Source organism: Crotalus tigris, unplaced genomic scaffold, assembly GCF_016545835.1.
Source record: "Crotalus tigris isolate CLP2741 ecotype Arizona unplaced genomic scaffold, ASM1654583v1 scf7180000019553.37968852642:3898890, whole genome shotgun sequence".
Taxonomy (NCBI): domain Eukaryota; kingdom Metazoa; phylum Chordata; class Lepidosauria; order Squamata; family Viperidae; genus Crotalus; species Crotalus tigris.
In genome coordinates, this window is record NW_024097591.1 from 696,745 (window position 1) to 714,142 (window position 17,398).

At 46.2% G+C, this 17,398-nt stretch overlaps 1 protein-coding gene and 1 long non-coding RNA gene across 2 annotated transcripts in view; one reads left to right on the forward strand and one right to left on the reverse strand.

The window, feature by feature from the left end:
- Positions 1-1,586: 1,586 nt before the first annotated feature.
- Positions 1,587-3,460, reverse strand: LOC120317182. The gene is made up of 2 exons (XR_005559149.1): positions 2,645-3,460; positions 1,587-2,195 (listed from the first exon to the last, which is right to left on the reverse strand). It is a non-coding gene; the product is annotated as an uncharacterized LOC120317182 (long non-coding RNA).
- Positions 3,461-3,691: 231 nt separating this feature from the next.
- PLCB3 (phospholipase C beta 3) overlaps positions 3,692-17,398 on the forward strand; it is a 39,261-nt gene continuing 25,554 nt past the window's right edge. The window contains exons 1-4 of the mRNA XM_039363535.1: positions 3,692-3,880; positions 11,772-11,849; positions 15,608-15,676; positions 17,042-17,185. Coding sequence (XP_039219469.1) covers positions 3,782-3,880; positions 11,772-11,849; positions 15,608-15,676; positions 17,042-17,185 — 390 coding nt within the window. The 5' untranslated portion in view covers positions 3,692-3,781. The remainder of the gene's footprint in view (positions 3,881-11,771; positions 11,850-15,607; positions 15,677-17,041; positions 17,186-17,398) is intronic.

Here is a 17,398-nt window from a genome sequence, read left to right on the forward strand (position 1 = left end):
TTGAGGGAGACACATCCAAGGGCTTGTTTACAGGGTCCCCAGCAGCCAGCCAGCCAGCCACCACCCCAGCTAAAAAAAAAAACATTTTTTGGACCTTCATTCCTGGGTTTGTTTGCCTGAAAATCCCAAACTGCCAACCAGCAGAACAGAGAGTGAACAGGCGTTTTTGAGGGTAATTCAAAGGAAGGAAAGAGAAAAAAGATGAGGGAGGGAGGGAGGAAAAAAAAAGCAGAGGAAGGAAAGAAGGAAGGAAAGAAAAGATAGGAATGAAAGAAAAAGAAAAGATAGGGAGGGAGGAAGGAAGGAGGAAAGGAAGGAAGGGGAAAAGAAAGGAAAGAGAAAAAGAAAAAGAAAGAGAGTGGGGGAAGGAAGGAAGGAAGGAAGGAAAAAGGAGTGGGAAAGAAGAAAGAAAGAAAGAAAGAGAAAGAAAGAAAAGGGGTGGGAGAAATAAATAAGGAAAAAGTGGGGAAGGAAGGAAGGAAGGAAAGAAAGAAAGAAAAGGGGTGGGGAAATAAATAAGAAAAAGTGGGGAAGGAAAGAAAAAAGAACGAGTGGGGGAAGGAAGGAAGGAAGGAAGGAAAAAGGAGTGGGAAAGAAGAAAGAAAGAAAGAAAGAAAGAAAGAGAAAGAAAGAAAAGGGGTGGGAGAAATAAATAAGGAAAAAGTGGGGAAGGAAGGAAGGAAGGAAAGAAAGAAAGAAAGAAAGAAAGAAAGAAAGAAAGAAAGAAAGAAAGAAAAGGGGTGGGGGAAATAAGTAAGGAAAAAGGAGTGAGGAAGGAAAGGAAGGAAGGAAGGAAGGAAGAAAGAAAGAAAGAAGGAAAGAAAGAAAAAGAAAGAAAGAAAGAAACTCCCGTTCTCTTTCTCTTTTTTCTTAAAGCAACCCTTTAGGAATTAACAATCCCCCCAGGCAACAGGAAAGGAAAACCATCCAAGCTCTTTGCAAGACCTCATTGAAATAAAAAAGGCTTCTGCCCAGAAGGACTGGGGGGGGGGGAGTGAGGCTTTGTTCCCCCAGAGACAAGAGGCCTTTGACTCCTTTTTCTAAAGAAATCCACCCTGAATTGCTGCTTTATGTGTGTTCGGCTCCCTCGGGAAGCAGCTTCAAATCAGCGTCTTCAGACGCCGCAGCATCACTTCCTCACCAGTAGAGGGCGCTGTCGTGGATTCTCACCACCCCGCCTGGGCATTCCAAGTGGTTCAAAGGCGGTACTGCAGCTTCCAAACTGCGACTTAACAACCATTTTATTTAGTGACCGTTCAAGAAAAAGGGGGCGGATGATCAGCCCTCGCGCAGCATCCCCACGGTCTTGTGATCAAAATTCGGACATTTGACAACCGGCGTGTGTTTACAACGGGGTCACGTGATCTCCATTTTGCAAGCTTCCCAGCCGGCTTCCGACAAGCCGAGTCAATGGGGGAAGCCGGATCTGCTTAATGACCTTGTGATTGTAGTGATTCGCTTAACAGCCATGACCAAAAAAGTCCTAAGATCAAGCGCAATTCTGTTAACAACCGCCTTGCTTAGCAGCAGAAATTCTATTCCCAGCTGTGGTCCTAAATCAAGGACTGGATTCCGCAGCCAAAGAATCCCGACAAATTTGCCGGCGTCTTTTATTCGTTTTGCCAAACGAAAGGAAAACAGCGCTCCATGTTTGATGACTCTCCAGGCCCTGCAGGGGTGGTTTTCTATGCAGTAGCGAGTTGCAAAAAAAAAAAAATGGGGTCTGTGTCCTTTCAGAGGCCGAGAACGATGGAAATAAAAGAGAGAAAAACTCAGTTCCAGAATCCCAGTTAGCAGCTCTTTCAAAAGTCTCAGCTTGACCTTTTTTGTGGCTTTCACCTTCTGGTCTGTTGCAAGGTCTGAACGGTTGAGCAAGCTGCTAGTCCACAAGCCAACGGGAAAGGGCTTTGCCGATTCTCGGAGAGATAACGAGGGTCATTTGCACGAAGTTTTAAAAAAATAATAATTAAAAAAAAACCAAAACGAAACGAGGCAATGTTGTTCCTTGGAAGGCTAGGATTTCCCAAGGAAAATCTCCAGGAGATTTATTTGGCTTTGGCCGAGCATATTTAACAGCATCGGAGCAATTTTAAGCCAGCTTGGCATGGATCCAAAGAGGAAGCTGATTTCACTTCCAAACTTCCAGAGGGTTAGCGGAGAAGGTCAGCTAGGATCCAAAGGAAGTAAACAAGAGCCTGGAAGGAAAACAAAAGCAAAAAACCCATCAAAAAAATAAAAAATAAACCTGACCCGTGCAAGTAGCAGAAGCCGGAGTGACATTTTAACAACAACGACAACAACAATAATAATAAAGTTGGAAGGGATCTTGGAGGTCATCTAGTCCAACCCCCTGCTCAGGCAGGAAACCCTACACCATTTCAGACAAATGGCTGTCCAGTCTCTTCTTAAAAATCTCTAGTGATGAGAAAGGGAAGGAAGGAAGGAAGGAAGGAAGGAAGGAAGGAAGGAAGGAAGGAAGGAAGACAGAATAGCAGAATAACAGAATCACAGAATAACAGAGATGGAAGGGACCTTGGAGGTCATCTAGTCCGACCCCCTGCTCAGGCAGGAAACCCTATAGTACTATTTTGAACAAATGGCTGTCCAGTCTTTTCTTAAAAACTTCCAGTGTTGGAGCATTCACCGCTTCTGGATGCAGGTGGTTCCACTGGTTCATTGTTGTTTGAAAAAGCTGTTCCCGAAGTTTGCAGAAATCCGGAGCGGAACCTCCACACGACCAAACGACTGTAGCAAAAAAATGCTGCAAAATTGGATCCGACTCATTTAACAACCGTCTCACTCTGCGACTGGACGTTCTCCAGAACCAATTCTGCTCACTAAGTCGAGGACTCCCTGCGGGATGGCGGTGTGAATCTGGAGACTTGGCGGCCTCTTTGCAGACTCACCCGTTTCATCGAAAAGTAATTTTACCCCTCCACACAGGGAGTCCTCAAACTTACAACCACAACCGAGCCCCCAAAATGGCTAAGCGGGGGGACCGTTCTTAAGTGAGCTTTGCCCCGTTTTACGACCTTTCTTGCCACAGTTAAGTGAATCGCCAAAGGGGATCACGTGACCTCCCCCCCCCCGGGGACGCCGCAACCATCATAAGTGCGAGTCAGTTGCCAAGCCTGTCTGAATTTTGATCCCGTGACCTTCGGGATGCTGATCCCGGTCGTTAAGGGTGAAAAAGGGTCCTGAGCCACTGTTTCCCAGGGCTGTTATAACTTCCAGCCGTCGCTAAACGAACGACGGTTGTAAGTCGAGGACCTCCTGTACAGTTCGGCCTTTGGACACCCTGTATCCCCGCTTCTCTTTTGGATCCGGAGTCTTTCCGCAGCAGCTCCAGGATTAGTTTAGTTAAACTTTCCTGAGCGCCCCCCCCCCACCCGCTCACTTTCAACCCTCCCTCTCTCCCCCCCAAAACCCTGCGGGGGTCCTTCCCCCAAGCCCTCTCCCTCTAGAGCCCAGGGCGGGCGGGGGACCATGGGCCCTGCAGTCCTGCTACCTCCTTCCCCCCCCCCCGTGGGAAGCCGGGCGCATAGCAAGGCGCCTCGCTCCGGAGTTGGCCAACTTTTCTTGGCTGCGCTTCGACTCTTCCGCTCCTCCCCGAGGGAACCGGGGCGGCCTCTTGAAGCTTCTCCTCCCCTGCCCGGGCCCACCCCCGCCCAGTCCCCGCCTCGCTGCCTCCGCTCCGGCCCTGGGGAAGGCGGGCAGAGGCGGGCAGAGGCGAGGGGCGGCGGCGGCGGCGGCGGGGCTCCCGGCCCAACAGCGCGCAGCTATGGCCGGGGCGCGCCCGGGGGTGCACGCGCTCCAGCTGGAGCCCCTGCGCGTGCCGGAGACCCTCCTCAAGGGCAGCAAGTTCATGAAATGGGACGAGGTGAGTCGAGCGGGGCTCCCCCCCCCCGCACCAGGGCAGAAGCCCCCTTTTTTTTCTCCTTCTTTCCTTCCTTCGCTCTTTCTCTTCCTTCCCTCTCTACTCCTTCCTTCCTTCGTGTTCTTTTTTCCTTCCTTCCTTCCTTCTCTCCCTCCGTCCCTCCCTCCCTCTCTTTTCTTTCTTTCCTTCCTTCTTTTACTCCCTCCCTCCCTCTTCCTTCCTTCCCTCTTTCCCTCCTTCTTTCCCTCCTTCCCTTCCTCCCCCGTTCCTTTCCTCCTCCCTTTCCCCTCCCTCCCTCCCTTCCTTCGCTCTTTCTCTCTTTTCCTTCCTTCCCTCTCTATTCCTTCCCTCCCTCCTTCCTTCCGGTTCTTTTTTCCTTCTTTCCTTCCTTCCTTCTCTCCCTCCGTCCCTCCCTCTTTTCTTTCCTTTTACTCTCTCCCTCCCTTCTCCTTCCTTCCTTCCCACTTTCTTTCTTTCCTTCCTTCCTTCCTTTCTTTTGCTCTCTCTTTCCCTTCCCTCTCTACCCCTTCCTTCCTTCCCTCCCTCCATCTCTATTTCTTTCTTTCCTTCTTTCTTTTGCTCTCCCTCTTTTCCTTCCTTCCTTCCTTCCCTGTCTACCCCTTTCCTCCCTCCCTCCCTCCCTTTTCTTTCTTTCTTTCCTTTCTTCCTTCCTTCTTTTGCTCTCTGCCTCCCACCCTTTTCCTTCCCTCCCTCCCTCCCTTTTCTTCCCTCCCTTGTTTGCACGCCTCGGGGAGGCGCAAAGTTTCCTTGCTCCCCCCCCCCCTTTCCTGGCCTCCCTTTTCTTGCAAGTCCTTTCGGAGACCCTCGCCCAGTTTTCCTTTCTTTGCACCCCGCGGCTTCCGTCCGGGGGAGGTGGGGGAACCGCCTGCTTTCTTAAGAACGCGTATGGGGGGGGGGGAGAGAGAGAGTGAGAGACAAACGCGTTTCTGGATTATTATTTTTTTCTTTTCTCGCTGCCTCTTTGGGGGGGGAGGGAGAAAGAGAGAGGGCGTCCTCCCTGGAAGTCCTTTCACTTTCCATTATGCTCCCCCCCCCTTGTCTGCCGCTGTAGGGAAGGGAGGGGGCGAAGGATACCACCCCCCAGCTGGGCTCTTTCTGTTTTTTCTTTCTCTCTTTCTTTCTCTCTCTCTGTGCCTCATTCCTTTTATTTCGTAAGACGCTCTTAAATTCCTCTCCTTCCAAACTTCCCAATTCTTTGTATTTTTGAACAGCAGGAATTTAAAAAAAAAAGGGTGGGGTCCATGATGTGGGAGAGAGAGAAAACTTTCTCCTCTTTCCTTATGCAAAATTTCTCCTTCCTCATCTCTTCCTCCCCCCCAAGACCCCCTCCCTCTTTTTCAAACCTGTCACTCATCCTTTGCTCCTTCTCTGCCTGCCAATTCGCCAGGTTGCAAGCTTCGCTGTATTGGCTGAGGCTGTGATTCTTTTGGTGGGGGGAGTTGCAGAAAGGACCCCCTCTCCGTTAGTTGGCTTTAATCCCCCCCACCCCACCCCTCTTCTCCGTGAGCCCCTCCCCTTGGAAAGACCCTAACCTCGCCCCCTTCTCCAACAGCCCCTTCCCCTTAGAAAGACCCTCCCCTCTTGCTTGAGGTTCGCTGGGTCTTTTCAGAACGCAGCCCCTTCCCCTCCTTTCCCCTCCTCCATCCTCAGCTCCCAAAATTTTCCAGGCTGCAAGAAGTCCAAAAAAAAAAAAAAAAAAAAAAAAACCTGCAGAGGAGGGGGAAGCTTGCTGAAATGGGTATGCAACCCCCCCCAATCCATTCTGGAGTTTCTCCATTCTCATTGGGCCTTTTTAAATGGATTTCCCTGCTTCTCCCCCCCCCCTCAAAATTGTGATCCATATGCTTTCTGATGGCCCATCCAAGCTAGCTTTGCAAGCACACTTCTTCACCAGTCTACCCAGATGATCCGACGGTTTCCTGGTGTTTGGGGGTGACCTTGTCAATTTGGGGGGGGTCTCCTTGGTGGGTCCCCTTTCCCCTGTCCTGAAGCTGGAGACGCGGGCAGGTGGGAATCGGAGCCCAGAAGGAAGACACCGTGTGATCTGATGAGAAATAACTTTGGTGTTTCTTAAACCTTGGCCATTTTAAGACGGGTGGACTTCAGTTCCCAGAATTCCCTAACAAGCATGGCCGCGGTAGAGGTTTCTGGGAGTTGAAGTCCACCCAACTGGAATTGCCCCACTCCGAAAAACCTCTTTGGTTTAGAACAGGGATCTTCAAACTTGGCCCTTTGATGACTTGTGGACTTCAACTCCCAGAATTCCTCGTGCCTGGCTGAGGAATTCTGGGAGTTGAAGTCCACAAGTCATCAAAGGGCCAAGTTTGAAGACCCCTGATTTAGAACATGGCAACTTTAAAAGGAGGGGACTTCAACTCCCAGAAATCTTCACAGCCAGCAATGCTGGCTGGCTGGCTGGCTGGCTGGCTGGCTGGGGAATTCTGGGAGTTGAAGTCTACCCCTCTTAAAAGTTGCTAAAGTTGAGAAACATAGCTTGAGGTGCATTGCTAAACCGCAGGGCTGTGTTATTGCGCCAATTCCTCACATTGGTCCTTTTCTGAAATCTTCCCCGCAGTGTATCTCCCGCCAATGTCCCAACGGGATCCCCAAAATTCACATTTTTTCCTTTCTTTCCTTAAAGCCTCCTCCGGCTGCCTTTTCTAATCCTTCCTTTCGTCTCCCACTCCCCACCTCTGGTTCATGCTGAGGGTTTCACAACCTCACAACCTCCCACAGCCTCTTGCAACCCGCTCTGGGGTGGGTTGACTTCCTTCTCTCCAATTCCAAAAAAGGAAGTAGCCAAGTTGAGGCTAGAAATGAACATAAAAGAAAGAAAAGCAGTAATATAAAGAGAAATCTTATCCAACTGAGCCTCTGATGCTGCTGTGGACCCGGACAAATTGGGGGGGGGGGATGCAGAGAAAGGGGGAGAGAAAAAGTTTAGAATACTGAGAATATTTTTTTTCCTCTCTTTGGCTGAACCCCCTTCAAATCATATCTCAACTATCTCACACCATCTTCAACCGTTAAAGGAACCAAAGGAAGTTTGCACATTCTGGCACTGCGAGAGACTCGGTTGAGGTTTGCAAATACAGTCTCCCTATTTATGAGTCTCAAAAGAGTCACTCCGTAAGGGGGGGTCCTTGGAGGTCATCGAGTCCAACCCCCCTGCTCAGGCAGGAAACCCTATATACCATTTTGGACAAAGGGCTGTCCAGTCTCTTCTTAAAAACTTCCAGTGTCGGAGCATTCACCGCTTCTGGAGGCAGGTTGTTCCACTGGCTAATTGTTCTCACTGTCAGGAAGTTTCTCCTCAGTTCTAGGTTGCTTCTCTCCTTGGTTAGTTTCCATCCATTGCTTCTGGTCCTGCCTTCAGATTAGACAGCCATTTGTCTGTAGTGGTATAGGGTTTCCTGCCTGAGCAGGGGGTTGGACTAGATGACCTCCAAGGTCCCTTCCAACTGTGTTGTTCTGTTAATCCACCCTTCTGCTCAAGCAGGAAAGCCTTACCAGGGGTCTTCAAACTTGGCCCTTTTATGACTTAGTGGACTTGTGAACTTCAACTCCCAGAAGTCCACAAGTCATAAAAGGGCCACGTTTGAAGACCCCTGCCCTATACCATTTCATCCACAACTTCTGAAGGCAAAGCCCTTCCACTGATCAATTGTTGTCACTCTTAGGAAAGTTCTCCTTAGTTCTAGGCTGCTTCTCTCCTTGATCAGTTTCCATCCATTGCTTCTTGTCCTGCCTTCAGGCGCTTTGGAGAACAGGTTGACACACACACCCCTCTTATTTGTGGCAGCCCTTCAAATATTGGGAGACTGCTACCATGTCACCCCTAATCCTTTTCATTAAACAGCCGCCAGCTGCAGGCCTCGTTGCAAGGGGAGTGGGGGCTGGGGTGGGATGGGATGGGATGGAAAGGTATTCAGGGGGGCTGAGGACCCCTAAGTAACAGGCAGGGCCAACTGGGGATGAGCGAGGATCCTACCTCTCTGCCTGTCTCTTATCTGAGTCCCTTCCCCTTTTGCTGCTCCAAGGATGTCAAGAAAAAAAAAAAACACCCTAGCAAATATTTGCATAAGTCGAAAGAAACATATTCCCGGATTCTCTGCCAAGGATCCTTCCAATCTTGGCTTCAAACTCCTTCTCAGACAGCTACAAGGCGGATTCTCCCAGGGAATCCAAAATGAAGTAAAATCCGGGATTTTACAGGTCGCCGAGGGTGAAGTCTGCACGCACACCGTGTCGTCTCTCTCTCCAAGGGGATTTGGTCCCATGCTGGGAAACTAGCGTTGGCTCCTGATTTAAGCAGTTCAAGCAGTGTTTCTCCAACCTTCTCAACTTTAAGGGGGGGGGAAACTCCCAGAATTCCCCACCAGCGCTGTCTCAGTGAGTTCTGGGAGTTGAAGTCTACATGTCTGAAATTGCCCCGTTCAAAGCAAGCCTGCGTTGACTTAGAACAGTGTTTCTCCATCTTGACAATTTTAAGATGGGTGGACTGCCAGAATCCCCCAGCCAGCATGCTTTAAGAGGGGTGGACTTCAACTCCCAGAATCCCCCAGCCAGCCTGCTTTAAGAGGGGTGGACTTCAACTCCCAGAATCCCCCAGCTAGCATGCTTTAAGAGGGGTGGACTTCAATTCCCAGAATTTCTTGCTGGAAGCTAATAGCCAAAATAGACTCTTAATCCATAGACGGGTGTTTTTGTGGGGGTCCTGAAAACGGGGTCTTGGGGCTATTTACAGCACGAAGTTAACCCTTTGGGGGGTTTCAAGAGCTTTCAAGGTCCCTCTTGTTTTGCTAACTCCTTCCACTCCTGTTGGGAATTACATAGGCTGCTTGGTGGTCTCCTTTCCTCCCACTCCTATTCCTGTCTTTAGAGAAGGGGGGGGGGCACAACAGAGAGACCCCGCCCCTCCCTTTTAGCCTGGGCCAATAGACTCTGACACCCTTTTGTCCCTTTAGTTATCATTTTATTGCCCGCGCTAGAGATTCGGTCTCCCCTGCCAATATTCCCACAGAGATAACGGTCCAGAGGGCAGGGAGTGAGTGCGAGGTCACGCTCTGGGTGTGTCCGATGGGAGCCGGCAAGTGGAATCTGGTGGAAAGGGTCGTGTTTTTGTGTTTTTGTTTTGCAAAGAGACCAATTCAAATCACTTTTCCTGTCTTTAATGGGCAAATCCTCCCTTTTTGAATCTTTTCCTCAACTTGCTGCCCTGTTCTCCCCCCCCTCGCCCCCCCCATCATGCGTGCTAAGTCAGAGGATGACAGGAGGTTTGCATTAAAAATCTTGGCTGAGAAAGGGATTGTATCTGCCCTGGGGATGCTCCTAGGCCTTGATGGCGTCTCTCTCTCTCTCTCTCTCCTCTCTCTTTCTCTCTTCTCTTTCTGTTTCTCTTTTCTCTCTCTCTCTCTTTTCCTTTCTCTCTTTTCTCTCTCTCCTCTCTCTCTCTCTTCTCTGCATCTCTTTTCTCTCCTCTGTTTTCTCTCTCTCTCTTTTCTCTCTCCTCTCTTTCTCTCTCTTCTCTCTCCTCTCTCTCTTTTCTCTCCACTCTCCTCTCTCTCTCTTTGTCTCTCTTCTCTCTCTCTCCGCTCTCTCTCTCTTTCTCTTCTCTTGTCTCTTTTTGAAAAGATTCAGTGATGGAGCCCAAAACTTCTGGAGGCAGGTCTTTCCACTGGTTAATTGTTCTCACTGTCAGGAAATTTCTCCTTAGTTCTAGGTTGCTTCTCTCCTTGGTTAGTTTCCACCCGTTGCTTCTTGTCCTGCCTTCAGGTGCTTTGGAGAATAGTTTGACCCCCTCTTCTTTGGGGCAGCCCTCAAATATTGGAAGACTGCTATCTATCTATCTATCTATCTATCTATCTATCTATCTATCTATCTATCTATCTATCTATCTATCTATCTATCTATCTCTGTATCCCTATCCGTCTGTCTGTCTGTCTGTCTATCTATCTATCTACCTACCTACCTACCTACCTACCTACCCCTATCCCTATCCCTACTACCCCTATCCCTATCCACCTATCTATCTATCTATCTATCTATCTATCTATCTATCTATCTATCTATCTATCTATCTATCTATCTATCTATCTATCTATCTATCTATCTATCTATGGAAGATTGTCCTCTGAATAAAATTTGCTAGCAGGAAAAAGAGTTAGCAGATTCACCCTGATTTTTAATCTTTAAAACAGCCTGCTGTATTTCAAAATTCAACCATAATTTCCCACCTAGCGCAAAGATTCCTCAAGATTACAGCTGTGATTATCGTTAAGGTAATCAACAGAATCTTTACAGCTCCCATAAACAGTGGGGTTCGTCCCTCTGTGAACTTAGTTTTCCAACTTCATCCATGACTTTTTTTTTTAAGAAGGACAACTGACCCTGTTTTTGCCTGCCAACCGCCCACTGATAACATTATCCAAGAATTTCCACTTTTGACTCATTATTGCTTTAGCAAGGAAAATGTATAAGAGGCGAAATGGAAAACAAGAGCTGAGAAATTGCACGCCGGCTAAAATCCCCTAGGGATCCGGAGTGGACGGAGGAACAGCATCGCCAGCAAGGCTAGAAAGGGGTGTTTAAAATTGCAATGATGAAGGAAAGTCGAAAGTAAAAGAGATTAGCGCAGCTTTTGCGGAAAAAAAGCTTAGACTCGCACTTCTCTACACTTAGAGATTTCCCAGGGTGGCAAAGCAAAGGATGCCACTCGCTAAAGTCTTTCTAAGACTTATATATTTTTGCCATTTATTCAATTTAAAGGCTGCCCGATTCCAAACGTCTCTGGGCAGCCTAGAACTTTGAAAAGTAAAGTTGATAAAACAGAGGGGAAAAAAAAGCCACAAATGTCTAGAAGAAAAAATAACATTTACACAACTTTTGCGAAAATAGGCAAAACAAAAAAAAAAACCCCAAAAAACTAACGGGCTCAGCCACTATCTGATGCCAAGGCCTGGGAGAAAAGCCAGATTTTCAAGGACTTTTAGAATAGCTTCAGGGCAGAAGCCAGACACATCTCTAAAGCAATGCAGAAGAATTTAGAGAAGTCTTTGTCAAGCTTGGCAACTTGAAGACGTGTGAGCTCTTGTCTGGACAGCTCCCAGAATTCCTGGTGAAAGCCTGCTGGCTGGGGAATTCTGGGAGTTGAAGTCTGCTCAGAGTTGCAACGTTTGGAGAGCCCTTGTATAGATGACAAGAAGTACACGCAGTCCTCAACTTACAACCACTGTAGGGACTGGAATGTCTTATCACTAAGTGATGCAGGCGTTCAATGAGTTGTCCCCAATTCTGTGACCTTTTCTCCCATGGTTGTTAAGCGAATCCAATTCTGTCTCTCTGCCTGTCATCTATCTATCTGTCTGTATGTCTGTCTGTCTGTCTATCTATCTATCTATCTATCTATCTATCTATCTATCTATCTATCTATACTTTCAATCATCTCTCTCTCTATATATATATATCATCTATCTCTATATCCATACTTTCAAATCTATCTATCCTTTCAATCATCTATCTATGTATCTATCTATGTATCTATCTATCTTTCTTTTCAATCATATCTCTATCTATCTCTATACTTTCAATCTATCTATCTATCTATCTATCTATCTATCTATCTATCTATCTATCTATCTCTATGTATCTCTATACTTTCAATCATCTATCTATCTATCTATCTATCTATCTATCTATCTATCTATCTATCTCTTATCTATCTATCCACCTATCCACCCACCCATCCATCCATCCATCCATCCATCCATCCATCCCTCTGTTTCTCTACCACAATATTAGCAATAATCCCTAATTTGCAAGAAAAAGAAAGCCAGATTGTTGACTTCTCTGTTTTTCCCACCTCCCTTTCTAGGAACCGACCAGCCGGGCCCTGGTGACTCTCCGCGTGGATCCCCAAGGCTTCTTCCTCTACTGGACCGGGCCGAGTTTGGTACTCTTTGCATTTTGCCTTCTTCAACCTCTGCACCCCTCCCCAGCCCCACCCCCACCCCGTGCATTCTTCCCCAGCTCCCTCCCCTCTTTTTACAAGCGTTTTATGCTGCCGGCCTTTTTTATCGTGGTGGATGGATGTGGGAGCTCAGAAAGGCTGTGGGTGCATTTTGTTTATCACAGGAGCCAGCGGTGTGGGTTTTTTTGGGGGGGCAGGCCCACTTCCACCCTGCATGCTTCTGCAGCGGGGTCTCCTCCGGGCAGCTGTGGAGGGGGCCATGCGTAGGTGTTCCTTTCAACACAGTGCCAATCCACACACAAACAGACCCACATAGCTGCCACCCCAGGGGAAGGCGGGTTGCGTAGCAGACTTTGGGTTGAGGTGTTTGTGTTCTCCTGTCAGGGCACTGAAGCCGCTAAGCTGGTTTGTCAAGAAATCTGGGGTGAGAGGCAGGGTGTTGCTAGAGAGGCTGGCTGGGAGTTGGTCATGCTTAAGAAGCCAAGGAAAGGGATTTAAACTGTGGCTTTTTCTCCTCCTCCTCCTCCTCCTCCTCCGCCTCCTCCTCCTCCTCGTCTTCCTAATTTTATTTATTAACGCAAAGTGACGGGAAGTCTTCGATTTTAAGAAAAACGCAGTGGGGGACGGCCAGGATGATTGGCCAGCCGTTCTCTCCCCATCTGCATTCCCAGGTTGGACGCTGCCAGTCCCACGCGTGGAGTCTGCATTTTAGAAGGTCCACGAGTAGCTAATTTTGAATTTTCACGGAAATTCGGGCCGATTCGTTTTGCTGGTTAGGCTGGGTTTCTCCGACTTTGAGTCTAACCGGGTGCAAATGTCTTGTTTTCCTCTCTGTGGGCATGTTGGCACAATCACACTCCGAGGGCAGAATTAAGCAATTTCCTGGATTCACTAATTTTGTGTGTGTGTGAGTGTGTGTGTGAACAGGCTGAGTTCTCCCAAAGGGAAACTGGAGAATTTTAAGGACGTTTTTAAGCCTTTGGGAGACTTCTGACTTTGGCTTAGGATTTCGGGGAGCAGGAGGATCTGTGCTAAAGTTTGCAAGGAAAAAATTGGGGAGCAGTGACTGGGAAGGTTTGGGGGTGCCTCTGCTGGGCACGGCTTCCCTGTTATGCAAGGGTGGCATTTTTGCTTTTTTTTGTTTTTCATAACCATGCTATGAAAGTCTACAGTTTCCAAAGATGAGAAACGAAGGAAAATCTAGGTATAAAATAAAAATAGGAATATGATAAAAAAAAGTAATAAAGGGTTTATAGAGTTTCCTGCCTGAGCAGGGGGTTGGACTAGATGACCTCCAAGATCCCTTCCAACTTTATTTTTATTATTATTATTGACAATATGAATGAAACATAACAACACACAATAACATACTAATAAAAAGTATAAATAAGAGCGAAAAGGAAATCTTCCTGAATAAAAAAGAAAGAAAAATAGCGATGCAAAATAAAAATATGAATAAAAAAATATAATTAGATAATAAAAAAATAAGGCCGATCTAGATAGAAACCTAATAAAATATAATATCAGAATGGTGATTAGAATAAAATATAAATGAGTAAAAAATGCAAAAAGAAAAGAAGCGAAAATTAAAAAAAATAGAAATAGCCTTCTTTTCTCTAGTTCCCAACCTTTCAATGGGGAAATTTCTCTCCTTTAAAAAAATATATCAAAAATAAGTTCAGGTTGCAACCTCTTTCTTTTTGTCCCTGCAAAAAGAAAGAAAGAAAGAAAGAAAGAAAGAAAGAAAGAAAGAAAGAAAGAAAGAAAGAAAGAAAGAAAGAAAGAAAGAAAGAAAGCCACACCTTGCAAAGGAATGTCAGCTTTGGAAACACAGGGTGAAAAAAATCCAAATTAAAAAAAACATTACCAACCCTTAATTTGCCAGTTCTTTGCCTTCAGGTGTTTGAGTGTGTGTTTGTGTGTGTGTGTGTGTTTTCTTTCAAAAAGCAATTTTTTAAAAAGCCGGTGAGGTTTTCAATAGCTTTCAATTCTTTTTTTTTTTTGCCCCTTGTTACCGCATGATTTCCCTGCACAATTTCTTTGCGGTTGGGAGTTCTTTGGCATTCGACAATCACTACTACAGCCTCTAATTTGCCTTTTTTGTTTTTTTCTCTAGGGGCAGGCGCTTGGCCCAGCCCAAGAGGGGTGAAAGGACGGGGTGTGTATGTGTGTGTGTGTGTGTGCATGCCTTTGGCACGATTCCCAGTGGGGATAGATGGGTAGATAGATAGATAGATAGATAGATAGATAGATAGATAGATAGATAGATAGATAGATAGCTGATAGATAGATAGTAGATAGATAAGCAGATAGATAGACAGATAGTAGCTAGCTAGCTAGATATAGATAGATAGACAGATAGTAGATAGATAGATAGATAGATAGATAGATAGATAGATAGATAGATAGATAGACAGATAGTAGGTAGATAGATAGATAGATAGATAGATAGATAGATAGATAGATAGATAGATAGATAGATAGATAGATAGAGGCAGGCAGGCAGGAATAGAAGGTGATGGATGGATGGATAGATAGACAGATGATATAGATATATTCCTAAAAAGCCTCCAGATTAAAAAAAAATTGGTTTTAAACTACATTATATTTACCTATTTACCCGTGTCTCCTTCACGGTGCAGCCCTCGGCTCACGACAGTTCATTTAGTGACCGTTTGAAGGTACAACGGCCCTGAACAACGTGGCTTGTAGCGAGAAAGTTTGTGCAATGGGGCAAAACCGCAGTTAGCCAATGTTTCGCTGAACGCCAGAAATTTGGGGCTCCCTTGCGGACGTAAGTAGGGGACCCCCTGTAATTTCAGCCTTAAGCAGAGGATTTATTTTTCGCAACAAACTACGGCAGGGACTGGAAACCCTAGCAAATAGGAGGGCGTTGGAGTGTGTGCTTTTTGTGCAGGGAAGTGTGTGTGAACGGATCAAAGCCGGCTAATAGGTAGCCGCCAACAGACTATCATAGACACTAATCTTTGTTGGCTGCCGGTTGTTTCTTTTCTCCTTCCTTGAATTATGCAAAAGGCAGCTATTGAGACTTTACCAAGGAGGTTTCTGGCAGTTAAAAAAAAAAACACCAAAAAACAAACCCCCAATCTAAAATTAATATGTTCCTTGTCGTGGGGGCAAGGAAGAGAGAAACCTCGTTAGCTAGCCTAATTAACACATTTTGCGGTTCTTGTCACAGCAGGAAAAGGTGGCAGAAATGGGCCACGGTGCTAATAAAGCACGTTAAATTGAAGAAACGTCTTTTTTTATTTTGCTCTCCTTTTTTTTAAAATAATGTTTTATCAATTTTCCATTTGAATATTTAAAAAGCAACGTGGGGACTGGGTTAACCCATAGTTCAATAACAAAGTCTTTAGTGCAAAACTCAAGTTACAACATCAGATATTTCTTCTCTTTTTGCCTTAACCTTTACTGTCTCCTATTCAAGGTTGTACATTTCTAATGATACCAACTCAATAAGAACATCGTTATTACATCGATCCATACATTTTTAGCTTATACATATCTTAATGACATTCGATTTTCCTAAACAATCCATATCCCGTTACTAATTTTTGCCCAATTTTTAATTTCTCACCAATATTCCAATTTAACCTTTGATATTTATAATTTTTCAGGCTTTGGGTAACCAAGATTTTCCTTATCTCACTTCATAACCCTTTACCTCCCTTTTTTTTTTTTTTTGCCTGTTTCTCCCCCCCACCTCCCCAAATTGACAGGAAGTGGACGTTTTGGATATCAGCTACATCCGGGACACTCGGACGGGACGCTATGCCAAGCTGCCGAAGGTAAATCCCGGTTTATAGGTGGAACCGTGTGACTGACTTAAGGGAGTCACGTGTTAAGCGGTTTGCTTAATTATGGGCACAAGAGAGGTCGCAAAAGTGAGCAAAATTCACTTAACAAATGTCTGCCATTTTCCAGAGTACAAGCTGTGGTTTGTTGTGTACAAACCGTGGTTTGTTTCCAGAATGCAAACCTCAGCTCTCTCCATTCTGCATGCAAAACTCTTGATTTGTGGGTATATAGGTTTTTGTTTTCGAAAGTCCGTTGTTTTTCTTTTCTTTTTTTTCCTTGCTTTCTACTTTTTAATAAGTAAGCTACCTGGAATTTGTGGAGTCAGCCAGTCTCTCCATTAATGAAATAAAATGAGGAAATAAAATTAAAATAATTTGATAACCAGGGTAATAGCTTAGCCTGCTGGAAGGACCCCGTCGTAGCATTGTCTCATTGCATTAAGCTTGGATTTGTTTTTAACTCTGTTTTTCTGGGCTAGATACAGTGATTTATCGAATTATTGAGATTGATAACCTCTCCATCCTTCAAGTCTCAATTCTCAGTATTCCTGCGTGACCCTTGTGGAGAATTCTGGGAATTGAAGGCTTCTTCTCAAGTGGGTGGATCTCAGTTCCCAGAATTCCTCAGGTAGCATGGGCATTGCTGAGAAATCTGGAAGTTGACATTCACATGTTTAGAGCAGGGGTAGGCAACCTTGGCTCTTTTATGACTCGTGGACTTCAACTCCCAGAATCCCTGAGCCAGCCATGCTGAGGGGAAAGGGAGAGGTTTCCAAGCTGAGCCATGCTGGCTGAGGAATTCTGGGAGTTGAAGTCCACGAGTCATAAAGCGGCCTAGGCCTAGGCCAGGAGTAGGCAACCTTGGCTCTTTTATAACTCGTGGACTTCAACTCCCAGAATCCCTGAGCCAGCCATGCTGAGGGGAAAGGGAGAGGTTTCCAAGCTGAGCCATGCTGGCTGAGGAATTTTGGGAGTTGAAGTCCACGAGTCATGAGGGGGCCAAAGTTTCCCTCATGCTGGCTCAGGAATTCTGGGAGTTGAAGTCCACGCGTCATAAAAGAGCCAAGGTTGCCTACCCCTGCTCTAGAGAGTATCCAGTTTAGGGAAAGCTGACGCGCACAATTTTACGTTGCAAACCAGTAATGAAAATGAAAATACTGGTTGGAGAATTCTGGGTATTGAAGTCCACCCATTCGAAAGCATGCTGGTTGGAGAATTCTGGGAGTTGACACCCACACGTCTTAAAGTTGCCACGGTTGAGAAACACCGCTTAACAAAAACCACGCTTCTTCATAGCCTCCGTCCAGTAAAGATGGTTTCTCTCAACTCTTCTATGTCTTCTCCTGTCTTTTGAAGGACCCCAAAATTCGGGAAACCCTGGGCTTTGGAAGTCCCGAACAACAACCCGAGGATAAACTTTTGACAGTGGTTCATGGGCCTGACCTGGTCAACGTGAGTTTCCTGAACTTCATGGCAGTGGTCCAGGACAATACAGCAAAGGTAAGGAGGCCAAAGAGAGAAGCCACCTAGAACTAAGGAGAAACTTCCTGACAGTGAGAACAATTAACCAGTGGAACCACCTGCCTCCAGAAGCAGTGAACGCGCCAACACTAGGAGTTTTTAAGAAGAGACTGGACAGCCATTTGTCTGAAATGGGATAGGGTTTCCTGCCTGAGCAGGGGGTTGGACTAGATGACCTCCAAGGTCCCTTCC